The sequence below is a fragment of the Spodoptera frugiperda genome, chromosome 30 (genome assembly GCF_023101765.2).
Source record: "Spodoptera frugiperda isolate SF20-4 chromosome 30, AGI-APGP_CSIRO_Sfru_2.0, whole genome shotgun sequence".
NCBI classification, from domain to species: Eukaryota; Metazoa; Arthropoda; class Insecta; order Lepidoptera; family Noctuidae; genus Spodoptera; species Spodoptera frugiperda.
In genome coordinates, this window is record NC_064241.1 from 1,389,215 (window position 1) to 1,411,515 (window position 22,301).

A 22,301-nucleotide genomic window follows, 5' to 3' on the forward strand; every position below is an offset into this window, starting at 1 on the left:
CTGACTAAAAATCACCCCGTTCCTACTTCTGCCCTTCGAGCCGGATCCCCGGTAAACCCGCTAGGTAGTCTGCAGCTCTGGACTTTATATACCTACTTCATAATTATTATGTTTTTTAGCGGTAAACGTTTATGTTGTTGTTAAAATATTTTTTCAGTCACTCAAAAAGACTAAAGTTATGTTTTATTCGAAAAATAATTTGAATTCTTTTTCCTAACTAACAGAAATAATTCACTAAGCTAAAAATCGGAACGAAAATATTTCATACCATTTAGAATTTATGTGGTTTTCATAATATTTCATAATATTTCGTGGTTTTAGGTCGTGGTATGAGAAGTTCATGAGTTTAAAAGTTTTATAGTCTAGTAAAAATGTCATAAATCTTGATAAAGTTTATAAAAATTACTGTAGTGATTCTTATTTATACCAATATATTTAGGAATGGTATAACATGACTGCTGTTCTTATATCGGTTGTAAAGAACATGGATAAATAGAAGAATGGCTCCCATAATAGCCGTCATCTTACCACAAATACCAGTATACTTTTTAAATCAAATACAGTTCTACTATTCAGATTCGCAAACCAGGTTTGACTTTATGTCAGTCAGATTTTACGTGGAGCTCTCTTCATTCCGATGTCAGCCTGTCAGCTTAAGCTTGACAACCGTCGCAAACACTATACGCAGGGTTTGTTATGCCACCAAGATGTTACAGTGGTGTTAGGTTATTTTAGAAACTGTAAAGGATAAAAATTCTTGTTGAAATTTGATAGTAAACATTTGATATATGATGAAATTTGAGTTTAATTTTGATTTGGATCAAGTTGAAGTTGAATGCATTTTTTAATATAGGTACAAATTTGGAATAACACATAGAACATTTTTTTCTCCACAGGACCGCGAGCGAAGCCGCTGGCAACTCTAGTACAAAATAACTTTACACGTCCCCCTTTTCCCATTTCTGTTTTTCGTCTCAAAAGACCAAACACACTTCCTTACAAATAGAACATTCCAATATAAATCAAATAGCAATTTGTCGTGCTAAAACATGGTTGTGGGCGTTACTATCGATATTTTGTGAGAAAACTAACGCATGTCCGCTGGTTCACTCGTGCGGTGGTAACAAGGCGCGGAAAAAGCCGCCGTGAAATACAACCAGCCCTTGTTCATGTTTGTGACGCATTTTTTCCTACGGCTGAAATGTATACAGGCTTTATATACGAATAGTGTTTCAATTATGTCTGTTTCAAGTATATTTGTTGTTTTCTGAGCCAAGAAAATGAATACACGGCTGAATTACGAGGAGACGCGTGACCTTTTTTGGAGTCTAGATAAAGGAGAGAGGATTTTAGTACGAAATTTCGATTTTGTTCGCTTCAATTGAATTCGTTTAGACATGCCAATTGGTTGAAACGGTACAGTTGATCTTAATAGAACGAAACACTTTATTTTAGATTCAGTGTAAAACTTTACACTAAGAAGAGAGTTCTAGGAATAATTATTGAAGAAGAAAAAGTAACTCATGTTAACTTATGTGCGTTTGAATCGTTGATATAAAGACGTTATTTGCACTGTATATTGTATACCGACACAGCCATCGAATCGCATGTGTTTGCTTGGCTACTCTTGCGTTAAAAAGTGGGTGCAAATTGAACGTGATGTCGTCGCGTGCAATGTTAGAATGCTGTTCGTTTTTTGTTGGGTAAAAAGAATATACCTATTCACTTATTCTTTGTCCGCTTTTTTTGTTTAACTTGAAGTATGTTGAATACATCTTCCGTTTACATACTTTTTTTTTCATAAGAAGGTTATATTTTTATAACAGCAATCGTGAGACATAGTAAATTAATTAAAAATTACGGTTTAAACACGTAAATTCTAATAAAATAATAATAATAAAAATTCTAATACTTTCGAGTCACAGAGGACTCTTCATCATGAACAACGTACGCAGACGCGGCAACGTCGCCAGCCTGCTAAAACTAGTAAACTTTTCTCCATTAATTTACATGAGTAAACCGTGATTTTTAATTACGTAAGAAGGTTCTACAATCATAATGTTCTGAAATATTCAATAAAATGAAAGTAGCTCTTAACCAAACTTTCAGCAACTGAGTCACGCAGTAAGCTAAGAGGTCACCTTTGTCTGACCTCATAGCACTAGAGAGATTAAAGAAAAAAAAGTGTCCGTCAAAAAATCAACACTCCAATATAATATTCTAGTCTTATCCAGCAGTTATACCACCTTTATCTCTTACATTGTTTACAACGTACCATTTAATTCCTACAATGTTATAATTGAAACACGCGCGCGAAACGCCGCCTGCATTCATAATATGTTTTAAACGGTCAAACTCAAGGTTTTTTTTTCCGAATAATAAAACCTTTTTAATGTAAAAAGTTTTAAGAATGTATATCGCTTTTCTGGATATAACTTTTTTTTGGAGATTCCATTTTTAATTTTAGATTAAGGCCGCCTTATTTATGTCGTTCAGCGACTTCGGAGGTCGCTTATTGTTTTTTCTTTTTTTATTGGCAGATAGAAGTTTTGTGTATCTCGTTAAATAAAATGAGCCTTCGTGTAGGACGTGGCTGTTTTAAGATATGCTGTTCTCTTTCTATGACGCAGTTTGTAGTCACAAATAAGTATATATTTTTACAATTCGCTCTAAGATTTTTAGATAATCTGGTATGGAATAAGTCGGTAAACGAGCAGACGGTTCACCTGATGGTAAGAAATCGCCGCCGCCCGTGGACACTTGAAATACCAGAGGCGTTACAATTGCGTTGCCGGCCTTTTGGGGTTTAAAATTTTGAGGGTTGTAGGGAAATCTGGGAATTGGGTAAGAATATACTAGTTTTAATTGGATCATATTTGCAGAGGGGATGGAAAAAACTATCAAAATATTTTACCTGTGAACTTACTATGGATTCGGATGAACCAAAACCTTCTAAATTGCCTTCTCCAATCTCCGTGTGTCAAGAGTACAGATTATATGGGAAACCCTCTATTTTACGCGAGGCCTATTAATAACTAACTATTACAGGCTGTTGAAATTGATAATATATTATTTCAAATCAATAAACAACTGTTCATATACCAAATTAGTTCCGAATATAATTTCCATTACCTATTTTAACAAAACAAGGCTACAACATTGACGTACCTACCACTAAAATAAATGTAAACGCCCCAAACCTTTTAAATGTATTTGCATACATTTGTGTTCGTATAATATTGTGTAGTACGTATTTTATACCTGAATATATTACCTGTAATTTACCATTTTCATAACGTAATATCGCACCTTTAATACCAGAAGGGGTATGCAGCACAAACACCTATTTTCACCAGTGATTTAAGTTCTATGTGATATCATTATGGGCTCAGTTTATTTTCGTACACGGGGCTTAATTCCATATTCCATGCTATTACTGAAATTGAAAATATCATAACAAAATCTGATGCTACCTTGGTATGAGACCTCCTTGCTGGATCTTATTCAATGAGGCTCTTGGCAGTATGAAAATATAATTTGTATGTTTTATTATGTTCATGTGAACTGTTTTGATATTATTATCATGACTGTTTCTGAAAATGAACTCATTAATAGTAGTCAAATTACCGAAATATTCCAGTTATAAGAAATAATTAATTTCCTAGAAGGGTGGAGTTAAGTTGTAGAGTGGTTAAGTAACATGAACTATTATTCATCTGGAATCAGTTCTAAATTAGGATTTGTATAATATTCTAACATTCTTATAAATCTAAAAAATTCAGAATCTGGTCCTTACAAAACACAAAAGGACCAAAATTAAAAAGCACAAAGAACATAGTAAAAACTAATTATCGATCGATAGAACCGACCCACATCGAAAGTTCGAGAACCAATAGAGTGCCATCGAAGCAAATGCAAAACTTGGCGAAGGTAGAACAAAAAGAAAACAGTACATGAGTGTTTGACGTGTTTTCCAATACCGAAGAGGAACTTAGTTCCCGAACTCAGCCCGGTCCGGCAAAAACGTCCAGAAGTTTTTAATTTAAGTTTAAGCACAGATTTTGTAGTCTTACTCACTTTAATGTAAACATTATTTTCTAGTGGAATTAGTTGTTCGTGTCGTTAAAAGTTGAGCCCCATGTCGTAGGCGGGCTCTTAAGGTTTTTAATTCCTTGTTTTATATTTTTGATTCGCTGATACGATTTTTACTTTGTAAATAAGTGTTTAGCGAGCAAATTTCTTGGTAATTACGCTATGAAGTGTTAATAAACTGGTGGAGTGTTTAATAGAAGCGTTAATACCGGAGTTAATTGCTAATATTACATACACTTTGAATAAATAAACACAGATTAATGTTTAGTTTAGAACGTACGTCCAAAAACCAAATCTATTATCATATACATAAGCTACAATATTCCAAAACAGCATTAACGTCAAATAACAAACATTAAATTATCAAATTCTATCCAGCAATGAAACTGGCCAGTGAGCAATCAATTACTTCGCTACACTAATAACTCAGTCGCGAACCATACGTGAAATATTACCATACGATAAATTTCAAAAAGACCATTCAAGTTATCTGTGTTGAGAGCTAATATCAGTATATCACGTAAAAAGAAATATGGAACTACAAACAATGGAACTAGATAGAATAGAACCCCTAGAGTTTCAACTTCCGAGCGTACTTCAAAAAAATGTATAGAAAAAAAATGTAGGTTTTTGATAGAGCCTGCTTGAATGTTATTGGGAATATATGGAGTGTAAGTTTATTTATACGTCTTTGCAGATGATGGCCCTTTTTTGTTGTAGTACTGGTAGAAATGTTTGTGGGTTTATTTTTTTGTATTATAAACTTTAGGGACTTTGTAATAGAGTTTTAAGTGTGATAATGCTAATGTTGGGAATCACACTAATAATATAAATGTGAAAGTTTATTTCTTTGGTTGTTTGTCCTTCAATTACGCTGAAACTACTGAATGGGTTTAGATGAAATACAGTATAGAGACAGGGTATGAGCTGACTTGAGTAATAAGATTCGGGAACAAGGGCAAACCCGCTAGAAGATACTAGTGATTTTTATTTTGACTCAATACTATGTCATATAATTATAAAAATACTATATTTAAAATGTAAAAATATGATTTTTAATCCAAACAGTGAGTACTTATCAGACAGAAAAGTTTTAGTTAGTAAAATATTAATAGCTATAAGAAGACATGCCTTGTTAAGGTTCTTTAGTGCAGGTTTCAAACGAAACACTATTACTAAGGCTTCTCTGTCAGTTGTCACAGCAGGATTATGCACCTGTCTGTCAGAGGATTTAGGTATCTTTAGAGCCATAATAGTGAAATATGTACTTTATATTAAACCTGTGAAGGTTGAGATTTTAAAGGGCACACCTCTGAATCTGTAAATAAAGATAGTTTCTTTATTTAAATGAGTGTCCTTAGAGTAACTTCTCTGGTGTTGCTGGTGTTCATAGGTAGTATTTGTCACTATGATTACACTTTATTTACAACTTAAAAATACCAAAAAAGGAATAAAAACTAACTAAAACTAAAATAAAGAAAAAAATTATCATCAGGCGTCGAAGTACTCGTCCGGATCGCTTTTACTGGGGAACGTTCCACTTATCACTTAGTTCAAAAATCTTATACAGCAGGTATTGTAATGACTTCAAAGAAATCTAAAGATTTTTTAGCCACTAGTAACTAAAAAACTTTTATTTTACTTTATATTCTAAAAACAAATGTAAAGGTCACTACTAAGAAATACATAGAACAATATTTTTAAAATAGTCGTGTAAAAATATCACACTATATTTTTTCAAAATTCTCATATTAAGCTTAGTGTATAGTGTCTGGCCACATTATTAGACGCACCTAAATTTTTTAATAGATAATTATTTACAAGTTTCGAGATCCCAATAGGGCCAACGTGATGTTTTTATTTTGAAAACCTTCCTTGATAAAAGGACTAACCTCAACAAAAATATTTTTCAATTAGAACCATTACTTTCAGAGATAAACGCGTTAAAACAAATTAAGTTTTCCATTTTATAATATGTAATACAGATAAAGGAATTAAATCAACACTACACAATTATATAATTAAAATCTAAAAATTACAATAAAATTTCTCAATAAATATATTTATGTAACACTCATAATTATAATTAAACAGAAAATATGCAACGTCACGCTTTTTATCCCCGAAGGTAGACGTGCACATTACGGCACGTAATGCTGCTATACAATGTACACCCACTTTTCACCATCTGTGTTATAAGTCCCATGTAATAAGGGGTGAACCTATTGCCATTTTCCGGGCACAATTCATGGAAAACCGAAAAAAGCTCAGTAATACGTTGTCCGACCCAGGAATCGAACCCGAGATCCTTTTCCGGAAATCACACTTGCAACCACTCGACCAACGAGGCAGTCAGCAAACTCATCAAAATATATTATTCCAAATTGAACAAAAAGCCAGAGTGCGTCCAATAATATGGCCAGGCACTGTAACATCGTATACGTTTTGCTAACAAAATAAACAGGGAGAGTGAAGATCTTAGCCTGTCAAGATATTTATCTTAGACAGCCCTAAATGGACTTATATTTCAGAATATTCTACAAAGGACTGCCTTAGATTAAGACTAATATGTTACACTTTTTATGCCCGCGATTGTCTGTCGTAAAGCTACATATTGTGTTATTATTTAATTTTATTAGAGCTATTATATTTGGGTCTAATAGGATGACTTTTTTCTAGTAGCTCATTTTGTTTTGTAAATCAAATTGTTCTTTAATTTTTTGAGTCTATTATTAAGGACTTGTTTAGAAACATAATAGAATTTGAGTAAATCTACGTATTTACATTTTCTATATCAACCGTATAAAAATTGGGCCCAAACCTTCAATGATCCCCAAATAATTTGGTTTCATCGTAACATAATCAGAAAAACATTACGGTTTTGTACCGATTCGTTCAAATTTTCATTGGAAACACTTTTTATTAATTTAATTTCCTTTTGTAAAATCGACGAATAATGGGCGAAGTGGCACAGAAACCTGTCCACTCATAAAAGCCATTTTACGAGCCATTTTGGACCACAAAATGGTCGTTTGCAGGGTACAATGTGTTTTCAGAATCACGTCACCGTCTGAAAGCTATTAAAAATAAATATTATGTTGTTTTTTGGGTTAAAATGATGAGTATGTACTGGTGTAACGTAATTGGTTGGATGTTGGAAACTGTCGCAAGACGGGCTTTGACCACTGAATTATTCAAAGTATATTAACTCTTCCACTCCGTGCTAGTATGTTAACGACCTCCGCCAAACTCGAGCTAAGCACATTATGCTGGCTCGTAATCAACTAGGTATTCTGCGAGAATTAAACAATAGCTTTTTGAAATACCTATCGGAATTCTGGTCGACGTTCTTTGCAAGGCTTCGGATTAATCAAAACATAATAGGACAATACGTTTTACAGTTCTGCGAACTCACAATTTGAGGGGCAAAACTAATTGTTGTTTTAGTAGGGCATTAAATAGGAATGATTTTCTTCGAAAGGGGTATCTAGGTAAAGGTGTAAAGTGGAGCGCTAGGAAAACAATGTAAAGCTACGAATTAGAATATTCAAGTAGGTGACATAAATAATACTTTGTGCTACTCAAGTATCTAATGAATTAGAAATTCTCTGATATATTTTCTCACTCAGAACATTTGCGTCCAAAAATTTGTTAAAAAATGTTATTCTAAAATTACTAAAGTGTCAATTCTTAGAGGCCGAAAATATTATATAGAAACTCAAGCAATAAAACTTTAAATCTATGCATTGCTTTCAAGATAGGTGTAGACTGTAGAGAGCGCGTCACTTCATTCATAACACCAACGATCTCGCTTTTAGCATTTTTGTACTGCAGAATCGAATTTGCAGGCGCCGAGTGGCATATCTCGGTAAAGCTCACACAATATGAGACTCGTTTCAATGTTTTAACGTAATTAATGACTGACTGTGTTTTAGCCATTTTGAAATTCGTATGAGAGCTTCCTCGTATTAGAGAACTGGAATTTGCGATGGCTTTTCCCGGAATTTTTGCTCTTTTTGATTTTATTTTCGGCTTTCGTAATACAGTGTGCGGAGGTGATATATTTTTGGAGATAAAGCTGCATTAGGGGTTTTGGGAGCTTTGTGAGTTGTGTAGCTCAGTTGCGGACGTAAAAATGTATGTAAGTAAGTATCTTTTAGTGTAATGATGAGATGTTTCACGTAAAACAATTTCTATCCTGTATTTTTCAGATGGGGCCCAGTAGGGCTGATGCCTGATCCGGAGCTGCGGAGCAGGAGTAGGAACGGGGTGGTTTTTAGTCAAAAAGAGTCTGACACTCCCTCTCGCCTCACCAAAGGCGGAAGAAGGCATTGGATGATTTTTCCCCTTCAAAAAAAAGCTGTATATTTTAAGTATGGAAATGGAAGTGAATCTAATACAAAAACTAATAGTAACCACCAATGACTGGAATTCTTTAACCACTTTTTGAAAATTTCAAAACAATTAAAGACATTTCTTTGTACCAAAAGACCAAAACTAAGCTAGTAGTTATATGATGTTCAATGCATATGACGTTCAGCCTCATGACGGTAAATTAGTTTTGTGGTTGAAGGCTAGTTTCGGCGTCCCATTTCTACGCTCTTTGATTGATTAAGCTAGCCAGTCACACTTTGGACATGAAGCTTATAATTTAGTTCAAATTGTAGTAGAGTTAAAATTTTAGATTTATTATTATTCAAATTAAAAACAGCATGCTGAGAATTATAATGAGATGATTGAAAATTTCACATCACAGACATTAACAGCCTATACTGACCAAAGGTCTCTTCTCGCACAGAGAAGATTTGAGCATTAATCACCACGCTTGCTCATAGCAGTCTGGTGAGAATTTAATCACTCCTTATATTAACATCTCGGCCACTTGTTCAGCAGTTACACTTAGATAGGTCGAGTGACTAAGGGCCTACATTTCTAAAGAAAAAATATGGCAGAACTATATTTATATTACGGCCTATTAATTAATCAACAAAAAGAGTCTATTTCGGTACCACAGTCGGAATAAGTGCGTGTAAAACGTACAATGAACCAACGTAAAGGAATCAAAGTGATGTTAATAATAAAATCAAAATGGCTTGATTACGAATTCAAAACTAATTTATTCATGAAATCGTCTGTATAATTGCGGTCTAAACTCCGTTCCTAATTGCTCCTTTGTAAGCGCACCGAGAAGCCAACATTCCGTCTTTAAGTGTATGAAACACATTTAGATGTTAATTGGCAGTCGTCAAAATATATTTGAAAATAGTCGTCATTACTTTTTGAGTAATCATTTTATTGTGGTTATTGGAAAATATTGTTTCGATTAATTAATATTTGGTGTACTTTGTGGTAAAGATAAAATAATGAGACTGTAGATGGTTAAAGTCTCATATATCCCATCAATAACATATGTAAATGTAAATAAGAGAGCTAGTTCAATACAAAAACTATGTTTAGCTGCGGGCTTCGTCGCTAAAATAATGGAAATCTAAACGAGTGCCACGTTCTGTACAAAATCGAAATATGTATTTTTTATAGGAACAAAACGACACTATCACTATAAAATATTATAATAACTATCGTGAGACATACTAAATTAACTAAAAATCACAGACAATAAAATACATACCAGTACATTGCCACGACATAGTTTTTAATCCACGCCTCGTCTTTTTAAGTCTTACGACTTTTCTTCTATTAAAAGTATTTCTATCATAATAAAAACATCTCTCAAATGCCTTATCCATGCTTAGACGTTGTTTTAATACAATTTCACTAAAAAATGAAACAAATTTATCTAAAAAGCTGTGATTCTATGACTTTTATACAATTTAGAGGTTGATTACTTGTTGTCTAAGTAGAGTGGGTACTAGACAAAAATTTCATTTCATAAATGGATTGCTTGACGAGCATTACTAATTGTAAATTTTTACGCTTTACCATGTGAAGTGTGAAAAAAGTAATTTCAGTAAGGTTGTCATTGAAAGGTTGAATATTTAAACAGAGGTGAATCTCAGTGTTCTCTAAACACAAGACTGTCACCTATTAAGAATTTCAAAATCTAAAAGCTAAACATTAATTTATCTGACTTGAGATAGGCATAGTCAGTGTATGAACTTGACATTTGAACACTGTTTTAGAGTGATTTTCCACCAGATGTACGATGTAGCTATACTACGAATATGTATACTTATGTGATAGCTAAGCTGTAGAACTACGTGACTGTTTCCACTGATACTAAGTGATGTACCCGTGCGAGTAAGATGGGCTACGAAGATGCGCCGCCGCAATATAGCTGTGCGAGGAAGATACGCAGCTCGAGTATTAAATTTGTCGATAGTAAGGAAGCCATTCATAGCACACATTTATAGCACATAGCATAGCTGCTGAGTCCGTGTCCACCAGTGCTAAGCTATATTATATACCAATGAATTATTATGAGGAGTGGAAGTCAAAAGTATTTATAGTAATGTAACATAGCACATCTCTGGTGAAAAAGCACCCATATGGAATGGAAATGTAAATGTTAATAAAATTCATTAGCTTCACATTCGCTTTCAATTTGGTTTAGTGCCATTTGTTAGGGGGATTGTCCCAATTAATTCTGTTATAGGATCACATTTTCCAAAACGACAAATAGAACTTCAATCAACACATTGAACGCCGTGGTGGTCACCGGTGACCGACGTTAGCGGAGGACTTGCCTTCAACAGTTTTCTATTGGCAGTCAGACTTAAAAATCTTCTAATTTTCTATGTACACGAGACGATTAAAAATGTTTGACAACAAAATTCTAGTTTCTAAATCATTAGCATACTTTCTATGTTAATGTTTTTTAGTCAAATTATTCTCCAAACTTCACAGCCGTGATCCAGGACTGACCAAATTATTCACTCGGTTAACTTTGTAAAGAGGTCGACAATTTTCACCAGTTGACAGTACCTACATTAAATTGTAGGTCTTAATGGACTTCGGAGCTGGAATTTCCAACATTCTCTTTAATAATGTGTGTAAAATTGGTGTTTTTCTGAACTTTTTTGGACGATGACAACGTTTCGTTGAGTCCGTTACTATGAATGACAGCCTAGGTGACTTTATACAAAGTTCTTCTAATTTTTAAAATATCACGTTTTACATTATAACTTTTGACGTAATTGGCTTTTAATATATTATACAAGTAAATGCCCCTGAAGTGAACGTCCAAGTGGCACCAGGTTATCGTTACGGTTCCAACCATTATAAAAAAAATCTAAGTATAACAGTTTTTAAATTACAGTGACTTATGTGTTATCTACGAAAAGTACACCCTGTGCCAGTCTTTTGACTCTAGTTGCTACAAATCTTTATTTTTCCCAGATCACCTGATGTCACTTAGACGTCGACTTCAGGGTCACCTTTGTATAGAGTTAATAACCCAACGCAGTCATTGCGGATAACACATAAAATCGAACTACAATAATTCTTCCATGCTTTCAACGTATAGTAACTTAAAAAAGTAAGGTAATTCAACACTTCACATGCACTTTCAACAAAACTCTTTGAATACTTAACACCAAATGAATAGCCAAGTAATTGCAACAAGCACAAAAAAGGAATATTCTTAATTACACTACATGTTTAGCTCTTACTTTTACACGTACTCTTGACCTAATCAGATCACTAATATAATTAAACTTTCTAGTTTAAAAAGGTATCGCAAGCATTTTGCTAATAAACAGCCTACTTCTATCAAAGGCTTTTATCTAAAGAGCACTGCAGATAAAGAAATCGATCAAACATCATGTATTAAAGGCACTTGTTTGTCGCGAAGCAATAAAGCCTTCGCGTCTGAAACCGTAGCAAATGAACTTTTTAATTACACTTCCTCCTCAATTTCGTTGGTGTTTCGTATTGACGTACAAAACCCGCAATGGAAATTGAATTTTGAGGAATTGGATATTTAAAAGAATTGAGGGGTGAATTCAAATTCAAAGTACTTTATTTGGAAATTAAACTTTTCGCGTGCATATGGAACAAAATATATGTATACATTGATATCATACGTGTATACGATGTTTGCACAGCAATATTACATATTTGAAAAGACCTTTCATGCATATAAAATATCTTTGACATTAATTGTACTTACCACAGCTTGTATGCAGGTACATATATGGAGCACGAAGTTCCATGACAACACAGGTCATCTGATGACTTCTGCTGACTTCTGCTTACCAAAGTATTGCTGATATTTAAACACTCAATTACCCTCCTTTCCAATCTTCCCATTTCCCGATTCCCCAACAACTCTTAAATTCTTAACCCGCAAAATGCTGGCAACGCACTTGTAACGCCTCTGGTGTTTCGAGTGTCCATGAGTGGCGGCGATTGCTTACCATCAGGAGATCCGTCTGCTCGTTTGCTGCTGGCTATTTATGCCATTAAAACTCAAAAAGTTAGAGGTAGATACATTTTGAACTCAACAACCATCTAAAGTCAGTATAAAAAGTTTAATAAATAAAATATATTTGCCTAATAGACTTGGCGATAATCTTCAAAGTGAATTTGAAAATATAATTTGTCATCGTCATACGAGGAAGAATGCTTTCAGCTTTAAATTTCTTTTTTACTGGGAACAATAATGAAAACCAACATATTTATTCTTTGAATCCATACCTTAGCAACAGATTCTGAGAACGCAACATAAAAGCGATACGCAGGTAGGTAGCTACTCACTTGTCACTTTCATATACTTCTTCCTAGAATTAATTTTCTTGAGCATTCTTGTTTTTCCAAAGATTGTAAATAGGATGATATATTACCATGTTTTGTACAAAGTACCTGTACTCACGCATAATAGAGACACTATTACCTAGTTCTAATTTAACGGGAGTCGAAGTTTCTGCTAAGAAAATAGGTTCAATCTAATAAAATCTTTCAGTTATGATGCCGTCAAAAAGTACAATTTTTTAGATTGATCACCTGATGATAACGATCGCCGCCGGGCGGCGACGATTGCTGTTTGCGATTGGCGATTGGTCTTTCGGTGTCTATGGGCATGGACACCGAAATACCAAAGGCGTTACAAGTGCGTTGCCGACCTTATTGGGGGTTAGGAATTATGGGATTGTTGGGAATCGGGGATTAAGATGATTGGGATAAGTGGGTCTCCGGTAACGTCACTCACAAGATGAAACACGACGCAAGCGTTGTTTCACGTCGGTTTTCTGCGAGGCCGTGGTATCACACCCGTGGTAACACCCTATAATATTTATTTAATTTAATTTTTATTCGAATCCACCGAGAGCGTATTCTTGTTTTACACTTATAAAATACTATGTTTGCTGCAGTTATTTTTTTGCCTGTTACAAAAACAACAGCATCTCTGAAGTTAGTTAACTAATAGTTATGTTCCTTTGAATTTTTTGCTCGAAATGTGATTATTACGTTTTCGTATGAGGTTTTAAATCAGTTTTCAAATAAAACAAACATTGACATATATATAATTTGTATTAAATCAACAGTATCTTAGTCTTTACATTCTTTGGCATAGTCATTAGCTCGTTAGGTACAATTAACTATTTTTTTCATTTAAATTCACAATTTCATCCGACTTTATCGAATACATCTACCTATTTATAATTTATCAATTATTTTATAATTTATACAATTTTTTATTTTATATTTATAATTTATTGCACCTAGGTGTTGTTTGCCCAAACAATTATATGCAGTAATAGTAAAAATTGGCACACTTGTAGACTGCCTGCTGAGCCCGGTGATGTAACTGTAACAATCGATATAAACATAGTTTTAATATTGATTGTATTGTTATTCGTGTTTTCAATGTGTATTCCTTGTTGGAGACCCTTATAATAAATAAATAAATAAACATAATATTAATGTCACATCATGAATGTCAACAATAGCTCGTGACATTATGACAATACACAACTGTATAAATCTCCTCTGTAAAAGATAAACGCTTGGGAAGCGGGTTGAAATTTTACCGTGATATTATGATCGATAGAACCGAACATGGTTTAATTAAAAAAAATGAGTTCGCAGCTTTGATAAACGGAATAATTATATTATTAAAACTTTTTTAATATCAGTAAGATCCGGTTTCTTTCACACTAGGGGTAAATTTGACCCAAATTTTATAACCAATCAAGAAACAAGCATGTATTAGTTTTTCATTGGTGTAAAAGTCAAAGTTACGCCACAGGATCAAAGAATCACAATCTTACGGTATGGAAAAATTCTATCTAGCAGTTTGAGTTTCGGTTAGTGTACTTAGTAGGATCCCGAAGTAAATACATTGATGTAAGCAATATCAAGGGTACCTACCCTTGATATGTACCGTATATCCCTTTGAAAGTTTCCACTAATTTAATTTACACCCTAAAGGTTTATGTACAATTCTACATGAGGATAAGGATACGGATACTTCCTATATACAAGTACATGGATCTTCCTATATATGTATCTCTTATGTATCAACGTATTGCTTCTGATTTCGATTACGTCAATACATCTTTAATTCTTAAGGAATACAATGTAAAATGATCTCTCCGTATAATAAACTTCAAATAAATTCCAAGAATGTACAAAATTCATATAAGCATGCGTTAAAGCTTGCCAGTCCGCGTTTCCTGCAATAAACGCTCAACGTGTGCCAAAGATAAATTTATTATCTACCAACAAACGCCTCAGTGTTGCCCTCAGAGGAAATTGTCTGGGCAAATGAGACGGGAGGCAATAACTCATTGAGCCCTCAACGCCCTCTTTGGCAGTCTTTGGTTCTTGTAATCTTATTAGCCAAGCTTCCTCTTCACGGATATTAAAGATATGCGGGCGTGTTAGGTGTTGTGCCGTTTTTAGAATTCTATGTACCTACTTTGAGAAATTTTGCCATTTCCTGCTCAGAGTGGCGGTTCTCGGAAATTTTGTGGCTGATTCGCATTTTGAGTGAAGGTCGTCTGCTTCTTGATTTTTAATGCAGGTTCAGATTTATAAATACATTGAAGGCAAGCTCCATTTAGACATTCTTATAGAATCAATTCACATTTCCAGTATTTGTAGAGATATCCTTTGAGATAAAGATAATTAATTGAATGGCCACAAAACTACAGTAACAGCATATTAACTAGAGATAATTTCCCAAATATTAATGAAGTTTGCTAAGATATTAGCTATAAACGTTCATCAGAAACTATAATTTCAAGAGCCCAAATATATTGGCTCTCACCGACATATATTCGTAACTATAAACGCTTCGTATAATGACAGGCCTTTAATGTGTTTGCCGATATAATCGATTTCAATATGGAAGGTAATGGTCTAATTAAACCGTTTATACAATTGTGGAGAAACGCTTTGTACAATATATTGGTAAATTTGGAATATGACGTGATTTGTGATGTAGGCTCTTAGTCTATTGTAGCGATCAAATTAAATATGAATGATATTGATGCAGTATTTAGTGATGTAGTTTCTAGGGAAGTGTTAAAGTCAATTATTTATACAATCTAAGAGAATTTTCATGGTCTACAAATATACAAAATACAAGAGATGGTAGCATATCATGTAGAATGAGTACAAGCAGGTGATCAAAGCATTTAAGCTTCCTTCCATATAGAAGATGTTCCCAACAGTACTTAGAACTTGCTTCCATATGACGATGATACTCAGATTTAATAATACGCGAACATTATGGGCCGTCATGAAAATTGCAATTATGCTCGAAGGGAATCTACGAACAAGCCCTTCGTCAGAACATCGTAATGAATAAATTTCCTGAAAGCTGTTGGGTGCTTTACATAATTTCACATTATGAATCTACCCTTGAGATTACTGAAATCCAGAATCCTATGAAAGGTGTAATTCTAGTTGCGGAAATTTATGCTGTTTATGTAATTGGAGTGAAAAGTTACGGGTTTAAATGCACTTCAGTCATAAAAGTTTTATTTTATCTGAGTTTATACCTATAACGAAAGGAAAAAAATAGTCCAAATGATATAATTTCAAAAGTATCGAATAATGAGCAAAATAAAATACACAGATTGTATGAAATCAGTTACCAATCAAAATGCAACTCACCTCTCTCAATCTTAGGGTGGCTATTCCCTGAATACAATGCAACTGCTGCATCATCTTTGTAAAGGTCTCCAATTTTGGCTTGACAGCGCAGTATAGGAGCGCCACGTTCATAGTGAGCTGGCCACAGCTGTATACTGCTGTAAATCTCGGAGCGGAAGAGTCCCTCCGGCGCTGGGTGGACCTGGTGAGCGTCTATATCATGCTAAAATAAAAAAAATACAAGTTATTTATTTATTATCACGTATTGGAACGTATATGTGAATATACGAGTGGAGTTAAGGGTTTGCGTTTTTGTTGTATAAAAAGATTTCATATTTTTCTTTTCAAATTTCCCTGATTTTCCTAGATTTCATTTCTGAAGTATCAAACTCAAGCGTTCAGAATCATAAAATTTTGAATATGTAACGATAGGGAAGTTTTCTCCGTGAAAATTTCAGCATAAATACATGAATATCGAGTCGAAAGATACTTTGGAATACACTAAATAATTCAACGAAGTTTTCTGTGCACCAGTACTCTCGCTTCGTTACAATGTCGATAAGCTTTACAACTTTATCGTGACTACGTCGGCTCCATACGTGGGTAACATTACGAAAATGATACAATGTGAAAACAGCTACCAACTTTTACTTTAACAAATCAGCTTATCAAACGAAATAACGTAAGCACATGAGTCAAACAAACAAATCCGCACTGTATGCATATTCATATAAAGTTAAAATTTCCATAATAGCGGCCAATGCAGATGTGATTAAATCTGAAGAGCCCTCGTGCCAGACGGAGCTGCTTAACGTAGGAAAATTGCAAATATCAACACAACAAACAATGAGTCAACAGTTGTTGTGTTCGCGCCGCAACGAATTCAAGCGACTGTTAACGGGTTGCTGACATTCGGGACTTTGTTCTGGCCGGGCCCGCTGTATGAGTTTTGTTAATGACCAAAACTTTTAACTTTAGCCGCGGTTTGTATTCAAAGTCATAATTAATTACACAGATGTAAATATTTGGACGAAGGAGAAAATTGTGTCAATATTATTGTGTTACAATGAGGTCAAGACTCCGTATTCTGTACCCTTAGTACGATCAAAACGAGAGCGTGTTCGGTGCTATCATTGGTCAGATTAATACTAGAATAGTATAGAATAGTCATACTAGAATTCAACACTCTCTAGTCATTCTCTCCAAAAGGTAGGCAGCACTTTTGTACCAGTATATTTTTTCCTCCCAACCGTCATAGAAAATGTAGCTAATTGGTTAGCACTTCTGTTCACTGTTAATATTGATACAAGTTTCTACCAAAAAACTTATCTTAGGTATTAACAATATTTGCCATAACTATTAATTACAAGTATTATACTCCATTTCTGCCCAATAAGATAATTCCGTGTGTTTTCACAGACGAGAGAATTCATACAAGCGGCACAAAACAAATATTTTGATTAAACAAATTTTATTCCGCTATAATGAGTTGTGGTGAGCAGTTTTAATGTTTAATTCTATGTTAATTGAGTTGCAAGCTAAAATATGTTTGTTCAGCTTTTTTGAAATACCATTATTACTTTGGTCACTTCTACTTTTGCTCGAAATGAGGGTTTCCGCAGTTAAATTGTGTTTGTTTATTGATATCATGTTTATGTCTTTTTGGCTGTGTCTCACACGTTTATAAAGTGTAAAGTCTGTGCTTTAGGTGCAATTCGTAATTGTCATATCTAAACTATTTCATTACTATTGTGAAAATGCAATTTAAAAGAAGAATACTAATGGTACTATTTTTTTTTACGTAACTACAGCAAAGAGAATCACGATAATATTCGAGACATTGGCAAAATTAACTCAAATAATTACAGACTCTATTCAAAATAACATCTCGGTAGATCACAAGAAAATGATTCAGTGGAACTTTACCGAAACCCATCGCACCGTTTAAAATCTCCCACTAAAATCATAATATCGTCACTAAACTAGTTTGTTCAGTAGCGACCGAACAATAGCAAGAGACCGCGTCCCAGATACTGGAAATCTGAAATCTCAAAAGCATTCGCGGTGGGATCCTCGAAATGTGAAACTGTGAAGGCATTAAAACTTACCACTATAGAATTTGAGTTGGAACAACTGTAGCTTTCGCCAAGTTATTTTAAGTTAAAACTCTTGGAGGACGCTACTGGAAGCAGGAACGGATTTTGTAAACGGATTTGTGAGCTAGACGATGGGTTGCCAGCTTGTCTACTAGTAACAAGTTTGTCTAAAGTACCTTCGCAAACGTTTGACTTAAATAAGCTGAGCATTTTTCTTGTTTGACTAGTTTAGAACTTATATTTCACAGTGCTATCTAAATATCTATCTAAGTGATATGCAAAAAGAGTCTATTTTTGTAAATCATCAAAAAATAAATGAAATAGAAATAGTCCAGATCTTTCTATTACTCAAAATACATCGTGTTCGAACTTGTAGGACCGTTTGAACTAGCGATGCCAACACAATCCTAACCGTAACCTCAAAACATCCTTCATAAAGTATGCAGATATTGTGTTTGGCTGAGGAGTTGTTTATGGCAATAAATTGGGTTCCAACGAAGCTATAAATACGAGACTGGATATTGCCAGGAATGTTTAGGATAAAGCATTTGTGGTAGTATCTCCAGTCTTGGCTGAACCCGCAAATTTCCGGCCTCGATGCCTAAATCTATTAAACGAGACATAGAAGGTTGATAGTGAATTCGATTTGTTACATTGCTAAGCTGGTCCGTTCTGTGAACCTTCAACGTAGGTTTGGGTCAGTTGAGTCTTTGCCAGTATCTAATTTGAATATACATGGTGCGTCTGCGTGACCCATTAAGGGTGATACGATTTTCTTGACCCTCTGTCTAACTTTTGGGCTTCCAAGCACCCGTGACGAAGAATGGGTGAAACGGGATCGATGACGTTACGTGGTCTTTAAGCTACCTATGTTATGTTTTGATACGGTTATGCTAGTAAGGGTTTATACGCCAATAGATTGAGTAACGTGGGTTACGGTGTGGCTTAGTTTGAAACTATTTTAAATTAGTATTTTTAACTTTTGAAATTGAATCTTTTAAATCCATCTTTTTTTAATGAAATTAGTTAAACTTTTTAATTTGATTTAGTGTAATCAATAGATTCGATTTCGAAGTTCATTTTCTGATTGACAACTTTTGAAATAGAATTACATAAGATTTTTTAATTAAACTTTCTGATCTTTAGACTTTTCTAGGACTAACTTAATCGATTATCATCTATTCTTCTCTATAATGAGAGATGTGTAATTTATCGTATTTAACTTACACTAATGTATCATAATATATTACTATTGTCTTAAAATCACGTTCAAATTATTGCAGTACCTATTAATAAAGAATAGTTTATCGATCACCGTAAAAAGACATGTTCCATAATCGACACTTTCTCCTGAATACCTTCTTCGAAATCGATTCCTATGCCTAAGAACGATTTATTTTGTTACCATACAAAACTTTTCACTGGCGGACGGAACACTTTTTCTAAAAGGGAAACTCGTGCCTTTAGATCAATTTATATCACTTAGCGCCCCGTCCTCATCTATTTTGAGGAGTTCAGGGTCATAGTAATATCCTCGTATTATTCTCTCACTCACGTACTCGTTTCGTAGACAATATTTACTCATCCTTTTGGCTATATTGCCAGGTTCAAACGCAATCCTATGCAAATTTAGGATTGAAAAGGGTTATTCCTCGCAAATAAATTCAGGATATCAAACGTTTCGATTCCTAGATTAAAATGGATTGTCAATAAACTTAGACTGGAGAAAATGCAAATAGCTTCTGAAGGTGGACTGTAAAACAAGGTACGGAAACGATTTTAAGAGGAAATGTTATTAAAATGAAAATGTGAAACGTAAAAAACTCATGTATCAATACAAATCCTACTTTGTAGTTGTAAATATGAAACTAAATGGACAACTGAAAATATGAAAATGTGAAACACATGTCTTTGGGATAATGTAGCATACAGTGGGTAGAAATCGCTGATAGAAATGAAAAACTGCAACTAACCTACTACAATATACTATTACTATATAATTATACTTACAGGTTGGTCATTCAGTAAGAAGATGAGGTCGGCCGGTGGTCGACTTGGTCCTGACGTGCAGTTGGCGTGGAGCACATCGCCAGGGCCGTAGTAGTGCTTGTCTGTCTGTATTACCGGCAAAGATGGCGGGAGGGCTGGACAGAAAAGTTTTAGGTTAAGTCACATTTTCAATACAGTACTAATATATTATGTTCCCACATGTTTTATGTTAAGATGCTGACTTATTTTTTCCCTAATAATTCTATTTTGTAAAGTGAATTCTAGTGACTAAAATTAGCCACAAGTTTTGTAATTTGGCTAACAGTTACATTTTTTTTTATTTTTTTTTCAGGGGGAAAAACCATCCGATGACTTCTCTCGTCAGGGCAAGGCGAGAGGAAGTGTCAGACTCTTACTGAAAAAATACCAAACCGTTCCTTCTTCTGTTTTTTGAACTACCTAGCGGGTTTGCCGGAGCCCCGGTAAACCCGCAAGGTAGTCCGCAGCTTCGAATTAAACATCAGCCCTACTGGGAGGTTACAATTACTTAGAAGTAAATTATTATCTTTTACTTCTAGTTTAGGTAATGCAGAATAATAAATAAATGACTTCCTAGAACGGAAGGTTTGAAAGTATTGGGCCTATTCAATGTAAAGTAATGAATTTTGTGTTTTAATAATTCTCTGAATTCTTAGAATTTTCATCTTCAAGGAAGACAATTTAGATAAAAACTTTTAGCTTTCCTTGAAGAAAAAATACAAAGTTTTTCATCGTTAAACAAAAAGTGGTACGAACTATGCAAATCGCTTTGTAACGTAACATTAACAAACCATCATCCTTTTTTATTTTATGAAAAGAAGGCTGTTTTTCCTAGTTATATTCTACGTCCCATGTAATATGAATATTACTTATGAAACGATTCTGCTGTCAGACATATCAAATCTAAGTAATAACTGAACACCTAATAATTCTTTGGCCCAAGGACCGAACCTTGAGGAACCCATCACAATAAAGCAAGGTACACCAACGACATAATGAATTTCAATCTTATTTAAAGGCAATAAAAGTAGGTTATTGCTTACCAACTACTTCCATAGTGTTAGAAACGATAGAGGTAGCGAAGGAAGGCGCGTCAGCTGTCACCTCGCAGCTGAAGTTGCCCGACAGACCGAAACTGACCCTGGTTAGCACCACTTGACTCTGATTGGACCTCGCCAACTGTTGGACAAAAATAAAAAAAGATGTAATGGACAAAAGTTTAAAACAAACATAATAGACAAATAATGGAGAAGTTTTTAAACAGTACGTAATGGTAGTACCTAGTAATTCTGTTTGCTTTTACTTTTTCTGAATTCCTTAAAGAAATTGTGTTTTTATTGGCTTATATTAAATCTATGTTAGGTGCTACACAAATAAGTAAAAATTTCGATGAATAGTAGAATGATAAAAGTTTGCTTATATTGTTTAATGACAAACAGTGGTAAAAAGCGAAAGATCCTCGCAATAATTCTCTTAAAACTAAGACATTTTATTTAAAACAGGTATATATAAAATATGTAATAAGTAAGCAATATTAAAAATAACATGAAAAATCTTAGTGAAAAGCAATTTTTATTTCCTAGCAGCAACTTTTATAAACCACATACCATCAATCTTTCGTTAGAATTGCTGTCAAATTTTCTTTACACAAAAGCGACCTTAATTCCTTACGTACAAAAGAAAGTTTCAGAAAAAAAGGGGGTTTCGGAAAGCAAACATTTAATTATCCTTACAAATTAACGTCGTTTGTCTCAGTAGCAAGTTAACAACCTACTTTAATCTAATTCAGACCGAGATTGAGTCCAGATTCGAGGCAATTAATTCTTATTCTAGATTTTTTGTAGTATTTTCTAGGTCGAGCAAACTATGTACGGTAACAATGGTATATGTGGGTCAATGTTTATTAAGCAATTTTGTTTCGTTTCTAACCTATAATTTAGATATATCAATTTGTTTTTTTTTTGTTGTTTTTTTGGGATGTGGTAGTATTGGGTTACTAATTGTTTTGTTTTTCCTTGCTGTGGA

General features: G+C 34.1%; 1 protein-coding gene and 1 long non-coding RNA gene across 4 annotated transcripts in view; one reads left to right on the forward strand and one right to left on the reverse strand.

Moving 5' to 3' along the window:
• The window catches only part of LOC126912830 (uncharacterized), a 481,090-nt gene that overhangs the window by 162,600 nt on the left and 296,189 nt on the right, over positions 1 to 22,301 (forward strand). The window lies entirely within an intron of this gene.
• Positions 13,563 to 22,301, reverse strand: part of LOC118269946 (uncharacterized) — a 102,076-nt gene continuing 93,337 nt past the window's right edge. For both annotated transcript variants that reach the window (XM_035585343.2, XM_035585344.2), the window contains 4 exons: positions 21,320 to 21,455; positions 20,259 to 20,392; positions 16,174 to 16,375; positions 13,563 to 13,858 (listed from right to left, as the gene is read on the reverse strand). In XM_035585343.2, coding sequence (XP_035441236.2) covers positions 13,773 to 13,858; positions 16,174 to 16,375; positions 20,259 to 20,392; positions 21,320 to 21,455 — 558 coding nt within the window. In that variant the 3' untranslated portion in view covers positions 13,563 to 13,772. The remainder of the gene's footprint in view (positions 13,859 to 16,173; positions 16,376 to 20,258; positions 20,393 to 21,319; positions 21,456 to 22,301) is intronic.